This window comes from Phaseolus vulgaris, chromosome 2 (assembly GCF_000499845.2).
Source record: "Phaseolus vulgaris cultivar G19833 chromosome 2, P. vulgaris v2.0, whole genome shotgun sequence".
NCBI lineage: Eukaryota > Viridiplantae > Streptophyta > Magnoliopsida > Fabales > Fabaceae > Phaseolus > Phaseolus vulgaris.
In genome coordinates, this window is record NC_023758.2 from 25731191 (window position 1) to 25744047 (window position 12857).

The following is a 12857-nucleotide window of genomic DNA, read 5'->3' on the forward strand; positions in this document are numbered from 1 at the left end:
ATCAACCATGTATACATCTAGATTGATTTTCACCCACACCAAAAACCCTTCAATTTAGAAATTGAAACTCAGCTTCCCAAAAACACTTTACATGTGTCAGATATATCCTTAACAAATCAAAGAGACAATGTCTATTTACTCAACAAATCAAACAAATTTTCCCAACAACTCAACATCAAACCTGCATGTGTTGTTCTTAGCATAACCTATCCCAAATTTCTATGTATCGATAATAATTCATTTTCAAAAGAATATTTTCGATTCATAATTATATTATTAGGTGTTTTAGTTTTATTAAGTTTAAATTGTAATTTCATATTTAATACCATAGCCTTAAATTTTATTTTGGATAGTGTGATTTGTTTTAATATACTATTTATGCTACATTATATAATCAAACTAGTTTTCTAATGTAAAAAAAATAAAAAAATAAACCCACGCGGTACAAGACAAAACATTCTTATACAGTAACCAAGTCATTTTAAGCTAAAAAATAAACTATTTTGCTTTCACATATTGTACCCAAAAAAGGAGAAGATAATATAACAATTGCCCTGAAAACGCAAAAGTCTCAATGCAATAGAGAAAGAGAAAAAAAAAACTGTTTTTATTGTATAAAGTTTTATATATCTTATAGTTTAAAAGCTGCATGCCTGTTGGAAATTTTTATTTAATAGTTTTTAATACCCTTGTTGGGATAAATCAAAATAGAGTAAAATTCACTAATATTTTTATTTATTTATTTTCATTCAAATATCTGTATTTTCTTTTACTTTTTTATTTTTTTCAGTTAAATATATACTTTCATCTTTGTCATGTCTTATTTATATTTATTCATTTTATATGTCTTGTTTATTTTTATTCATCTTTTATAATTTAATCTCATTTTCACACCTCTGTGCAAGGAATTTAATCTCTTTTTCACCCTCTGTGCAAGGAATGGAATGCAAAGAAATAGAACAAAATATTCAATTACTTCAATATGGTAATGAAAAGTTATATCGGAATTGTTGACTCAATTTAAGAGAATATGTGATATAAATAACAGGCAAATTCTCCACTCACCTCCACATCTTCTTCTTACTCTTTAACTTCATATTTTTTTTAACTGTGAATTCTAACAATTCATCTTCTTCTTACTCTTTAACTTCATATTTTTTTTAATTGTGAATTCTAACAATTTTTTGATAGTTAGTTATGATGATTACTTGTAACAATATTTTCAAATAATGATGGTTAGTTGTTACTTATAATGATTACTTGTAATAACGGATAATTTTTTAGTGATGATGATTATATTTTTGTTAGTCTTTTTAAAGCCATAGAATTTTTTAAAGCCATAGAATTCAGAAGAAAAAAAAATCAATGAAGTATAAATACAAAATTAAAAAATATAATATTTTCATATCAAAAATCAGATATAACAAGAATATGTTTGTAAATTTTCTTTCGCACATGAAATTGTTATTTCAAATATTATGATTAAAAAAAAATTATTGCAAATAAAATATTTAATATGGATATGCAACTAAGATTATGTAAAAATATAAAATTATGCATCATTTAGAACTATCTCAATTTAAAAAAAAAATTAAAACTAATTTTTCACAATATGAAGGTGATATATTACATTTCCATTTAAGAAATAAATTTTAAATCTAAACTAGTCTTATAAAAAAAAGCTTAAAATGTGAAATTTATAACTCCTTATCTCAACTTTATAAAACTAATTTATAAAATACTTATAAAATAGAGTTCAATAATTTATAAAATAGAGTTTGCCCTAAATGTGGATCTCAAACATCCTCCAACAAAATTTCACATTTACGAGATAAAATACATGCATACCATTTAAAATGATAACAAAAACAAAATCAAGAATCATGAGACCAATTTCACAATGCATTGCTCTTCAATAATGAATTTGACGAGTTTGGCTTTGCCGCTACGCCAGAGCACCCTGAATGCGACCACTATGGTATTCATTTTTTTCATGAATAAGTGGTTCAGAGATCCAAGAACCATTAGGAGTAACTCCAGAAGTTTCTTGTATTTCTCTATAAGATGCCCAAGTAACTATATATAGACCGGCAATGATGAAAGATCCCCCTAGGATGCTATCACCACATGGATTCAAAAACAAGAACAACAGTAAAAGTTAGCTTCTAAATACAATTATGTTACAATGCAATAGAAAAGGTTGGAACTTCCACTGGTTCAACTAGGTATGGGATTTTATTAAGTTTCCATATCAGAAATCAATTTTGGTATACTTTTTAGGTAGTTCTAGTAAAAGACAACAAAATTATTATATCTGATAGTCTGTAGTTAGATGTCAAGCTAAAAATAACATTTATGCAGTCAATGTGTCTGTATGTATTCTTAATGTATTTCTTTTAAATGTTTTAGTTTTATCCTTTACAGTTGGTGAGTAGGTTTGTTGTGAGATGATAAAGTTAGAAAAAGAATGCATTAAATATGTTGAAGTGGTAGGAGAGGTATACCTTCCCAGGTAAATTGGAGTGCCAAGGAAAATTTGGGAAAGGAAGGCAGAAAATGCAGGTTGAAGCGGATTGTAAAGGGAAACCAAAGTTGGCCCCAAGATCTTATTACTCCATGTAATGATTCCATAGTTAAGAGCAGATGCAATAGTTCCCTGAACAAATTTGTAAAATCTACATGTTAATAAAGTACCAAATAATCCATTAGAAAGGTGAATCAATTAGAAACTATGTAGGAACTCAACATAAAAGGCTTAACTTCAGTAGTTTACATCCACTGTTATATTACTTAAATACAACTTTCAGTAACACATTGACGTCATCTTTGATTTCTGTGCTAGACTGTAAGTCATTTTTGCCCGCCATTTAACAACCATGCTTCACCAGCGAGAACAAATTGTAGAACATGAACATCACAGCACAATCCCATCTTATTCTCACCTCTAAATTATTGATACGACCAGGTAGAAGCAGTATTGTGGCTGTTGCCAATAAGGTGAATGCCAAGGTGAGTTTATTAGGTAAGCCTATCTATGTAGTTCATATAGATGAGAAAGGATCACACAAGTTCTTTAATTCAAATTTTCACATTAAACTATTAAAACTGGATTATTTTCTCAAAACTAAATACCCTCCATCAAGAATATGTTGCAGAATTTGGGAGGCGGGGAATCCACATGTCATTGTCTGACTCAAGAAGAACTTGATTTAATGTTTCTCCTCTTTATTTTATACTACTAAACATGAAAGTGGCAATATAATTATTAGCAATACAGAACTAAAGTTAGCAGAAGTAACACAGACATTTGTTTCCATCTGATCCTGACAAATTTGATCTTTGCTTTGCTTCTTTACTTAATATCTACGTCTTAATAAATCAACAGAGACAAAAGAATTGAAATTTCAAATTCTTTCTACAATTATTTGAATGATGTCTCAATGTTAGTGATATGTCATGTCTGAGCTATTTTCAACTGCAAAAGCTAATAAACAAGGGGTTTAGAAGACAACATAAACAGTTTCATTAGGTAAAATGGATCAGAAATGACTAATAAGAGTTCATGAGAATGGAGATTGATTTAAAATTCCAGTGACTCACGGCATATGCAACAGCTAGTATCTCTGATTGTGTCAAAATCCACTCAGTCGACTCATTAACCATGAAATATGATGCAATCACCATCAGTGCAACTCCAAAGACGAATGAATATGCGGTGACAGATAGATTTGCAGGATACTTTTTCAATACTGGTGCCTGAAAATAATTAATGGCAATAACTTAAACATGCCAACACTCTCACAAATAAAATAACAAAAGATTACAATAAATCAGTTCACAAGCTAAGTGATGTTAAAGATTGGTGTTAGCAATAAGTAATTTCATCCAATAAAAAAGTACAAAATGATTGGTTTAATCCCAAAGAATTCAAAGAAAAATGTGAAAGCTTTGTGAAGTTGTCCAATATCAAAGTGTGTGATTTATTTAGAGTGTATTCCGAATGGAGGGAAATAGGAGCACAAGTAAGAGTTTATAAAGAGTGAGGTCTAAAGGCTTTTGCTGTCAGGATGCATAAATCAATATACAACATAGATGACCTCATCCCACTTTCCCCCTAATTTGGGGTACATGAACACGTTAGAAGACTCAATGAGAAACCGTGTAAAGAACAACTTGATGTATATCATCGTAATTGGTGTGGAAAGGAGAAATCAAGTAAAAACTGATAGAGTGATTCCACACTCTCATGCCAATAACAAAGAGAAGCACGAGCATAGTAAATTGGTAATAGAGGAAGAAGTGAACAGATAAAAATCTTTTGCTGATGCTATAATCAGCAGTCATTTAGTGGATTTTTATTTTAATGTGTCCTTTGATGAATATAACAAAAATTTAGATACCTGAATGGCTAGAAAAGCAGCCATACAGATGCAGTTCCCTATCAAGAACACAACCCCAAGCTGAAAGCTGTCAAGTCCAATATCAAGTAAGCTGTTGATTAACCATCCAGAAGGCTCTGGCTGACCTCTGACACTTAGTTTAATTTGTGCAACTTGATCCATTTCGTTATCCCCTATAACAGCTGGACCACGATAGAAAACCATAAATATGGCACCTGAAACACAGATAAGAGTTCCTCCAGCCTTTGCCAAACCTTCATAGCTGAACAAGTTCAGTCTTTCTATGCTGCAAGAATGAGTTTGTTAAGCACACCTTATTTTGCCTTCTGGTCTATATGAACAGTTTCATGAATGTGCAAATTTCTTTACAGCAATATGATTGTGCATTTTAGTCTGTGTACTAGAGAAAAAAAATGAACTAATGATCCATAAATAAATTTTATGCATTAGTATAGACATATTAATTGTAAGAAGAAATGGATAAGAGTGAAACTGACCCCATCATCAAAGTAAACATAAATGTAAAGACTGGAATGGTTGGCTGTACAGCAGCAGCATAAGTTGGATTAGTATAACTTAAACCAATAAGAAACAAAAGCTGGTTGCCAAATACCCTGATCATAAATCATGGAGAAAAAAAAAAATATTATGCTGCAATAAAACACTATACCATTCATATACCATAAAAATATACCATAAAAATAAGAAATAAGTGAATATAGGAAGAAATCTTACCCGGTCAATCCAAGAAAGAAGAATGACATCAATAGCTTCTTTGTGATGGGCGGTCTAGTCCGTCTACAGCCAGTATGATAAAAATGTATAATTAGGATACTCACATGTTAGAAATAAAGAAACTACTATCCCAACTCATGAGAGAGCACAAAAAAGGTTTCAGGTTTAAATTCCACTTCTAAAGTTTGACAGTGTATCCAGTTAAATGCGAAAAACAGGTCATCATAAGTCCCTGGAACCATTAGCAGTAGACAAGCATAAGTAGAGTATTTCCAGAACTTTTGGATGATGATTATGAACCTCAAACAAGGATAAGCCAATTGATAGCAGTTAAATACCAAGAATGCTTTAACTTAGCAGAAAGAAAAAAATATCAATATACTACAGAGTACTTTCATAAAATTAGTGTCATGAACCAACTATCACAGGTGTTTGGGAGCTTGCTTTGCTAACGGGAGTTCACACTTTCCAAAGCATGAAATTAGGAAGCAAGATTCTGTGTCATTGACATTAAAAGTCAATTTGCCCCATTTTAACCTTTAACCGAACATATACATCTCTAGCATGTGTTCAGATGAAAACTCAAGAATGATTTTGTATTATTTCTCTAGCATGTCCTACCACGCAATTTGTGCTTAAACTAAACAATTAATTAGAAAAAATGAGGGATGCAAGATTGTATCATACACCCTTTGGTCATAATTGCTCCAATAGTATTCATGAACCAACTATTTCCAAAAGGTTAGCCATTTAGATAAAAACACACAATACATCTTTAACAATTAGGAACATGCCACTGCCCAAATTGGAATATGCTCAGTAAATAGTACCAAAGGTGTTTTAAGGCTTAAAGCATCCGATCCAACCGTGTAAAGCCTTCTAAAAAATTCCAAATTTCTATCAATCAGTAAAAGTTGAAGGCAAGATGCGAACGAGCAATATGTACAACATCTTTAAATTTTTGCATAAAACAGGGATGAAGGAAAACAAATTAAAGAAAAAGATACTTTTATTGCCTTTTTCAGTTTAATTGTCATTTCAGAATTTCTACACAGGTAACAAATCAGAAATTTCCCTATTCTTAAAATACTTACTATTAAAAAGTCAAATTCCTTTGGGATTGTGTTCAAAAGTTTTACACTAATTAGATAGTTCATCCCCCACTATAGCATATGAGTTAGGATTGAAGGAGAGGGAAAAAGTGCATGCCTTTCAAGAAAAAAAGCGAGAGGAGCGAGAATAGTGAAGGCAAGAAGATCCCTGTAGAAGCAGAAAACTAGTTGGTTCACCCCAACATTAAGGGCCACTTTGGTGATTACATGGTAGCCACCGTAGAATGCCTGCGACAGTAACATGCCCATATGAGCTTTCCACGATCCACCCCTCACTGGTACTACTCCCATTGATTCTAAACTTTCTGCCATTACAGTATCTCAAATGGGGTGGTTGGATGTTCCTTGAAAACGTGAGCAGAGAATGGAGGGAACACCAAATCTTATGCTTTCTTCCAGCTTCAAAAACAATTTAACAAGAAAAACACACAAAAAAAATAGCAAGTTTTCAATAAGCAGGGTTGAATATTGGTTTTGGTTTGATCAATTTTCTGAGTTTGTATATGGTAAGCTCCAAGTCTTATCCTAATCAATGCGTGTATCTGACAATTTGTATGTAAAGTAATACATACTATCTTACTTTATATTAAGGAGTATGTTTACCTGATACAATTTATGGATCGATACTGACTCTAATAAATAAACAATCTAAACACAATGTTTTACTAATGATGCTATTGTTGAAAAATTTAACAAAATAAAATGTTATTCAGCAGAGACATATGTGATGTGATGTGAGATGGCAACATGTCAGGAGTTTCTTTTAGATTTTCACGAATCTTAATAATTCATTGTTTTATGGATTAAATTGAAGAAATTTTACATTTTTATTTGTTATTTTAAACCTTTCTGGTCCTAATGAGTTTAATTATAAAATCCAAAAAAACTAAAAATAGTATATAAAAAGCAGACATATTGATTAAAAAATATAGATAGAAAACATAAAGGTTTACTATTTTGGAATAGAAAATTAAATAATTGCCTTTGTTTTATTTAAAGAAATATTAATAAACAATGAATGGTATAAGAGGACGTGTGTACTTCTGCAACTATTTCTCCACCATCTCGTGCTTATCCGATGTGTGGACGTGTAAGAAGTAAGTGAAACATTAAAGTAACGTACAAACATTATCCATAAAAATATTGTTTTAATAAGAATTTTAAAAAAGTTATTAAATAAATAATTCATTTAGTTTTAAAAGATTCATATTTATAAACTATATTAAAATATTCTTTAAAACAAAAGAGCACTCCTTCATTCACTAGGGCGGGGTGGGTTATCCGGGTTGGTTCACGACTCCTTAATTAAAAATGCGGGTTGAGTTTGACACTGATAACTTGAACTAGAAAAAAAATATTAATATTTTTTAATTAATTATGTTAATTGTTTATGTTTAATATTTTTGAATTAGATGTTTTTAATGTTTTTTAAATAAAAGAATATTGATATTTGATTTTTATCTTGAGTAATGTTTGATTATATTTGAAATGGAAACAAAATATTGATGTTTGATAGTAACAAATATATTAATTTAATTTGATAATTTTTCAAGAAAAAAAGTAAAAAATATTTTCACTGAATTTCTAAAAGAAAAAAACAAATACAGACTGACCCACAAACCTGCGGACTAATCCTTATATAAAACGGAATAGAGAATCTAGGATGTGATCATTATATAAAACGGACCAACCCAACCTACATTTTAAAGACCGACGGATTATAAGGGACAAAACGGTCCGCTTTGCCATCCCTATCTTCACAATAGAGTTAAACTTTTGTTTTACATTTACACACTTAAATTTGGAGAAAAGAATGAAAGAAGCTTTAAAAGCTTGCTTTTGCTTTTTCTTCAGCATAAATCTGGCAAAACATCTGCCTTTGACTAACTATGAAAGAGAAATGAAAGCTACATTTCTAGCCAATTTTTTAATGGATCTTTATTTATTAAATAAGGAGGAGCAAATAAATTTATGTTATCATTCAAATTAATCTAAATGATGATTTTTTCTCACCTAGCAATGTGCCAAAAAAAATCTTTATCAGCTACTATTCACAGTATGTATTCATTCATATAGCTTGATCATGGTCACAATATTTAAATGTTCATGATTTTCCAATTTTCAACATTTTTGAAAATTATTTGCTTGATAAAAATATATATAAATTAATAAGTAATTTTATTATTAATGAATTTATAAAAAAAATTGTCTATTTTACACATACTGATTTTTCGATTTTTAATTTAAAATTATCAATTCTTCTTGTCTAATGGTTTCAATATTCATTCATTGGAAAATTATTTCCATCTCATAAAAATAATTATTAGTACATTAAATAATTAAATGCATATTTATGATGTTAACTTATTATAATTAATTTAAATTATAACTTACATTTTTAGTTGTTATCGTTAAATAACTTTTTCACTATTGAAAATGTTATTATTTTAAAATTACATTACATAAAAATAATAATATTTAAAAATACTATCATACTTAAAAAATAAATAATTATAATTAATATCATGATCAATATCAACATATTTTTTAATAGTTATGTTATTGCAAAAAGGGGTCGAGGACTCTTGTTCAAGCTGATGACACAATCTTCACGGGTTGATCTCTTCAGGTTGGACTTTCGGCTTCTCCTCTCACAGTTGGGTGTGTGTACCTGCAATGCAATGAGCTCTAATGCCAAAGTCAAAAATATTTTATATATTCATTAGATAAAATTCACTCCTCCTTACCTCTTGGGTTGATCCTCTATTTATAAGGTTATCTTATTGGGCTTATAACTTATTTGGGTCTTTCATTCTGCACCACTTATTATTTTAAACACACCCCTTAATTTGGGTCTTATTAAATTGGGCCTTGCTATAGTGATTATATATATATATATATATGTTTATTTTATATATAGTTCTTGGCATAACCTCTCGGTATATTCTTTCGATCATACCTCTCGATCCTAGCAGTACACTAGCCCCCATGCATAAAGATTTTTATTTATTTAGAAAAACTTTATGCCTAAAATTAAAAATGTGTCAGAGAAAATCTTTATTTAGAAAACATTTTGATTTTGCATTAAATGTCTCGTTTTACGTGTTTTTCTTGATCAAAACAAATGATTTGATGTGAACAATTCACCCAATCATTAGATGCAAAGTATTTTAATGGTTTAAGATGTGACGTTTCAAACTTATGGTTTTACTTCCATTATAAATACCTTACTTCATTTGCTGTTTTTGGTGTTATCTTATCTTGTTATTTTCTGAAAGGTCCAGCGAATTGTTTTAAAGGTATAATGTCTATCTCGAGCTCTGTTTACGTTTCTAATGAATTTACGGGTTTTTTGAGCGCGGGTGGTGAATCTATTGGACGAGTGATACGAGTCGATCGAAATCCTGATTCCATCTCCCCATCTGCTACTCTTTCATGTACGAAAGATTCAAATGAAGCCACTAACGCTATCGTAGCCAACATGGCCGAAAGGATTGCACCAAAAATAAACCCTCGTCTTGGTTATAACTGGGTTAATCCTAAAGTCCGAGAATTTTTCTCTCTGTACTGTTCCTCGAAAGAGCTCCGTATTTTCTTTCTAATACCCATATCTATTCTTCTAATATTGTTGGGGATATAATTTCTTTTTGGCGTGCTGGGAATGTTGATAACGTTTGTCATGGTCGTGAGAATGACAACAATGATTTTTTATTTATTTTTATGCATGTTTCTTTTAATGATCTTCACATTCGACTTCCATTGAATGATTTCCAAATGGGTGTACTCAATTTTCTTAACATTTCTCTACCCAACTTCATTCTAACAGTTGGGCTTCTATGCAAGCTTTTAGCTTCTTGTGTAAATTATTCTCCCATTCCAAAATCTTTTTTGTATTACTATAGTTCTCGGTCTAGTAAACGACCAAGCTGCTTGTCTTTAATTAGTAAATCTCGAATTTGTTTTCTCAAACCCTTAACTTCCTCATAATATAAGGACTTTAAAGAGGTTTTTTTTCAAGATTTTGATAGAGGAAGATGGAAGGAAATATTTCTTTAATGGTGATACCCCAAAATTTCCTTTCTATTGGACTAACCATCCTTTGAAGTTCAACTCTTGGTCATGCCACTCAATGGACGTCGAGGATCATCGTGTGATCGAAGTTCTTGGTCACTTCTCTTACCAGATTCCTACCCACGCTCTGTTACGATTATACACTTAAAAAACGCCACGAAAAGATTTCATTGGTATGTATTTGTTCAAACTTTTGTTACGCAGTAAGATATTTTTAACTTTGCTAAATGTTTTATTGATTTTCAGATTTAATGGCGGCCACTAATCCGAAAGCTCGGTCTTACTTCTCGAAACTCATGAGCAAAACAGGTTATTTAACTCCTCGTCCTGAACCAGTTGTCAATCATGCGGTGGAGATAGAAGATGTTGAACCTATCTCTCGAGTCGAAGCAGTTGAGCCTTTAAATGATGATCATATTGCTGGTCCTTCAAAAAAAACAAGAAAATAGATCAAAGTTGTAGAATATCTCATTCGTCTTCTCGGCGTCATTACCATGTTCAAGGAAGTTCATCACAACCACTTCCAGATTCAATCTTTTCTGCTACTACTAGGTTTTCAAAATTTATTCAGACTACTATTGATGAACCTTTGTATAATATGCTCAAGGCATTCAATGCTCCATCTTTGACTGATTCTATTATCAAGCTTTCAAGTCAGACTTTGCTAATTGGAAAAACGATGAAAGAAAAAAGTGCAAATGGTATTTCTTCTGCTGAGTTTGAAAAAATGAAGAATAAACTTGCCGAAGCAAATGAAAAGATTAAGTTTTTGACCCTTCAGGTGAAAGAAATAAATGTTTTGAATATTCAGCGAGAGACTGAAAAAAAGAATCTTGAAAATAAGATTGTTGAGTTGAATGCCGAAAAGCTAAAGAGTGATGAAGAAAAAATGCAAATTCAAAATGAAAGTCAAAGTTTGAAGGAAAAGTTGTTGGAATTGTCTACTACTAAAGAGAATGACAATAACACCATCTAACTCATGGAAAAAGAAATAAATCAAATGAAGGCGAACCTTTCTGAATACGAAAGCTTTGTCATTGAGAAACATAAATTAGGTTTGGACAAAGCTCTTCAACAAGCCAAGTATTTTTACAAAATTCCTGTTGATGAAGGAAACTTTGATGTCAAAAAGGACTTTTATAATGGTGAATTGATTCCTATCAACGAGATTCTGGATGAAGATGCAACATAAATTAACATCATCAACTGAATTGAATGAGTATTAACTCGATTTTTTGTTATAAATCCCGCTTAACTTTCGAGTTTCAAATCATTTTGAGTGCCGCTATGGCTGCACTAATGTATTACTCAGTTTATTTAATATAAAACTTTTCAGCTTTATTATTTTTTTATTATTCATTCTTGTGTCTTTACCACGAACAACTCAATCAATTTAATCTTTAAACTATTTGGCTAAGTAAATTAACAACCCCTTTCGGTCATACATCTCGGTCTAACTCTCTTCGCGTTACTTAAAACAATTGTTTAAAAAGATTTTGACCATGAATGAAAGTACTTAAACTGATATTTTTTATGGTACTCTTCTCTTCTCGATATGGTTTTATCTAAAAAAGCATAAATGTTTAAAGAACTTGATAATCTTTCGGTCATACCTCTCGGCCAATGTGATTGGTTAAAAACGTACATGCTTAATGTACTTCATAACCTTTCGATTGAACCTCTCGGCTAATATGATTGAAAACGTAAATGCTTAACGTACTTCACAACCTTTCGATCATACCTCTCGGTCTGAACTGATTGGTTAAAAACGTACATGTTTAATGTACTTCATAACCTTTCGGTCGATCCTCTTGGCTAATATGATTGAAAACGTAAATGCTTAATATAATTCACAACCTTTCGGTCAAACCTCTCGACTAATGCAATTGTTTAAAAACGTAAGTGTTTAACGAATTTATAATTTTGACTTTTCGTTTTATTCATAATATGCTCTCCAAGTTACTTTGAATAGAATAGATTTCACGAAGAATGAATTTATTCATAGTTGAGATACTTTTAAGATAGATTTGTCGGGAGGGTTCCACCTGGAGTGAAATCATTCAAGCCCGAGAAATTTTTAGAGTGCTTTCTTTGCAGGGTTTCATTTGTAATGAAATCATCCATGACTAAAATATTATAATATATTTCTCTCGGGAGAGCTTCACCTGGAGTGAAATCATCAAAGACCGAGAGGCTCTTAATACTGAACCTTTTTTAGACAATTTTTTTCGACTTGTGAAATATCTTCATTATATAATAAGTTTGTACACAAAAAGAAACTCTTTACATCATCTTCTAGCTAAAATAAAACTTTAAATGAATTGCATTCCACGTTCTTGGTATTGCCTTCTCTTCCAGTGTTTCCAATCTGTAAGCTCCATTTTTCAAATTTTCTAAAACTCTGAAAGGGCCTTCCCAATTAGACGGATACTTCCCTTGTTGTGGATCCTTTTGAGCATCAGTTCGCATCCTCCAAACTAGATCTCCTTCTCTAAAACTTCTAGGTTTTACTTTGGCATTAAACCTTTTTTATGCTCTT

The 12857-nt window shown here is 30.9% G+C and overlaps 1 protein-coding gene across 3 annotated transcripts; it reads right to left on the bottom strand.

Moving 5' to 3' along the window:
- Nucleotides 1–1707: 1707 nt before the first annotated feature.
- On the bottom strand, nucleotides 1708–6954 carry LOC137811080 (WAT1-related protein At4g19185-like). Of its 3 annotated transcripts, none has more exons than XM_068612667.1 (7): nucleotides 6345–6954; nucleotides 5136–5198; nucleotides 4898–5014; nucleotides 4401–4686; nucleotides 3601–3756; nucleotides 2505–2656; nucleotides 1708–2117 (listed from the first exon to the last, which is right to left on the bottom strand). In XM_068612667.1, exons 1-7 carry the CDS (start codon nucleotides 6557–6559, stop codon nucleotides 1946–1948), a joined length of 1161 nt encoding a protein of 386 aa, XP_068468768.1. In that variant the 5' UTR covers nucleotides 6560–6954; the 3' UTR covers nucleotides 1708–1945. The 3 variants fall into 3 exon arrangements, with proteins under 3 accessions (XP_068468768.1, XP_068468770.1, XP_068468769.1); XM_068612669.1 differs by having other exon boundaries at nucleotides 4898–4941; nucleotides 6345–6858; XM_068612668.1 differs by lacking the exons at nucleotides 1708–2117; nucleotides 2505–2656 and adding an exon at nucleotides 2775–2983.
- Nucleotides 6955–12857: the final 5903 nt, after the last annotated feature.